Source organism: Montipora capricornis, chromosome 10 (genome assembly GCF_036669925.1).
Source record: "Montipora capricornis isolate CH-2021 chromosome 10, ASM3666992v2, whole genome shotgun sequence".
Taxonomy (NCBI): domain Eukaryota; kingdom Metazoa; phylum Cnidaria; class Anthozoa; order Scleractinia; family Acroporidae; genus Montipora; species Montipora capricornis.
In genome coordinates, this window is record NC_090892.1 from 4,689,930 (window position 1) to 4,691,757 (window position 1,828).

Below are 1,828 nucleotides of genomic sequence, written 5' to 3' on the forward strand. Positions count from 1 at the left end.
TTTTTGATGTGTTTGTTTGCAAGCATTGAAAGAAAATAGTAGGTCTTCGTTTGGGCGAACTAGAGGGAAACAGGGAAAATTTCCCTTCATGGGCCGGAAAACGAGACTGGGGTTGTTTACCATTGACAATAGTTTTCTTAAAACTCCTTTGAAAACTGAGTGGAACATGCCTTTTTGGGTCGCTCAAGCTGGAAACAACGGGACATCTGCAAAAGGTAGCCCTGTTTTTCTCGATAGAATGTTCCAAACGGAAATTCGTCTTCCATTTTTTAAAGGGGAAAGTGCGATCTTTATATTACCGGCTAGTCAGGTGGAACGTTTGAGTCAAATCTTGTACTCGTTCTCGTTTTCGTTCTCGTACTAGAATCTAAGAGGTCCCTATTGTTAAACCGCGAAAAATTGTTTCTTCCCTACTTACTAGTGCTTGAATCTTCTGCTTTCGTTATTTGTGCAAAATCTTAGTACAGTGTATGTCCTTAACCGTTTCCGGGATTTAATATTTCTCATTATTTCCACTCTCAATAGATTATGACGAAATGTTTAGACTTGACAAAGAACTACTCTTCGCACATGATCTATATAAATCTCGTTTGACGTCAAACAGGACTTGTTTACCAAGAGAGTTAGCTAATACAACCTTCTTTTGGCCGTGGCAAAACAAAGGAGTCTGGATCCTTCAACATGGCAGCAAGGCGATTCAAGGAGAGATGTTTGATCAGCAGTGCGTTTATAGTAAGCTATCTCCTTTACGTTTCAACCCAGCGTAATGAAAACAGAGAAAAAAAATTTGAAACTGGAACGAATGATTTAAAGCTCTTTCAGATAGGACTTAGAGGTGGCCGGGAGACACCAAGTAACCTTGAACAATCTTTAAAAACAACGCGAAGGAACCTGGTAATAATGTCACATGGTCGCTCCGGGTCGTCACTCATGGGCGATATTTTCAACCACCACCCTTCAGTATTTTACATGTATGAGCCGTTACAAACTCCCATGAGGATCGATAAACAGACGGCTACAGATGAAAGCTTCAATATCAGTTATAGTGGCCTAGTTAAACAGTTTCTGACGGGTGTATTTCGTTGTAAGTTTAATCATCCTGAGATCTTAGCTGACATAGAGAGATATTACCGCAAACCCGGTCATCCTCGTATAAGCCAAGCCATTGCATCACCTCCTTTATGCCCTTACACGCTGACAGACCCAAGATGGGACCCAGCACTTTGCTATCCAATGACAAGTGAATCCTTGGAAAATGCTTGTAAAAACAACTATAATTTGACGGTTATCAAAGTTCTTATCTCTCGTGTTCCTGGGAATAACATTAAGACTATTCTGGAGACGTGCAACTCGTTGGAAGACGTCCATTGTAAAGTAGTTTTTCTTGTGCGGGATCCAAGGGCAGTGATTCCATCATCGCGTTTGATTGGGTTTATCAAGGATTACAGAGACGATGCTTCAAAGAATAGTATGAGAGTCTATAGCTACCATCAATGTAAGCAACTGGAAGATAATTTGGAGTTTATAAGACAATTACCGTATTCACTTCGGAGTAGAATAAGACTCCAGCGATACGAAGACCTAGCTAAGGATCCCTTGAAGGAGCTATCGGACCTATACGAGTTTGCTGGGTTATCTGTGCCACAGAGCGTGCGCATTTGGCTTAACGAAACAACGCACCTCAGCAGGCACAACTGCACCGAAATGGACGGAGTATCTGCGACATGCACGAAAGATGATGCATGGGCAGCGGCAAATCGATGGAGATGGAAAGTGAATCCATATGACATTGATATGATTGAGCATTATTGCGGTAACGTGATGCAGT

General features: G+C 41.7%; 1 protein-coding gene across 1 annotated transcript in view; it reads left to right on the top strand.

Annotated features, from left to right (window-relative positions):
• The first annotated feature begins 681 nt into the window (after positions 1-681).
• Positions 682-1,828, top strand: part of LOC138020181 (carbohydrate sulfotransferase 4-like) — a 1,260-nt gene continuing 113 nt past the window's right edge. Inside the window, exon 1 of the mRNA XM_068867206.1 lies at positions 682-1,828. This exon is cut by the window's right edge and continues 113 nt beyond it. Within this exon, the coding sequence (XP_068723307.1) occupies positions 682-1,828 (1,147 nt within the window).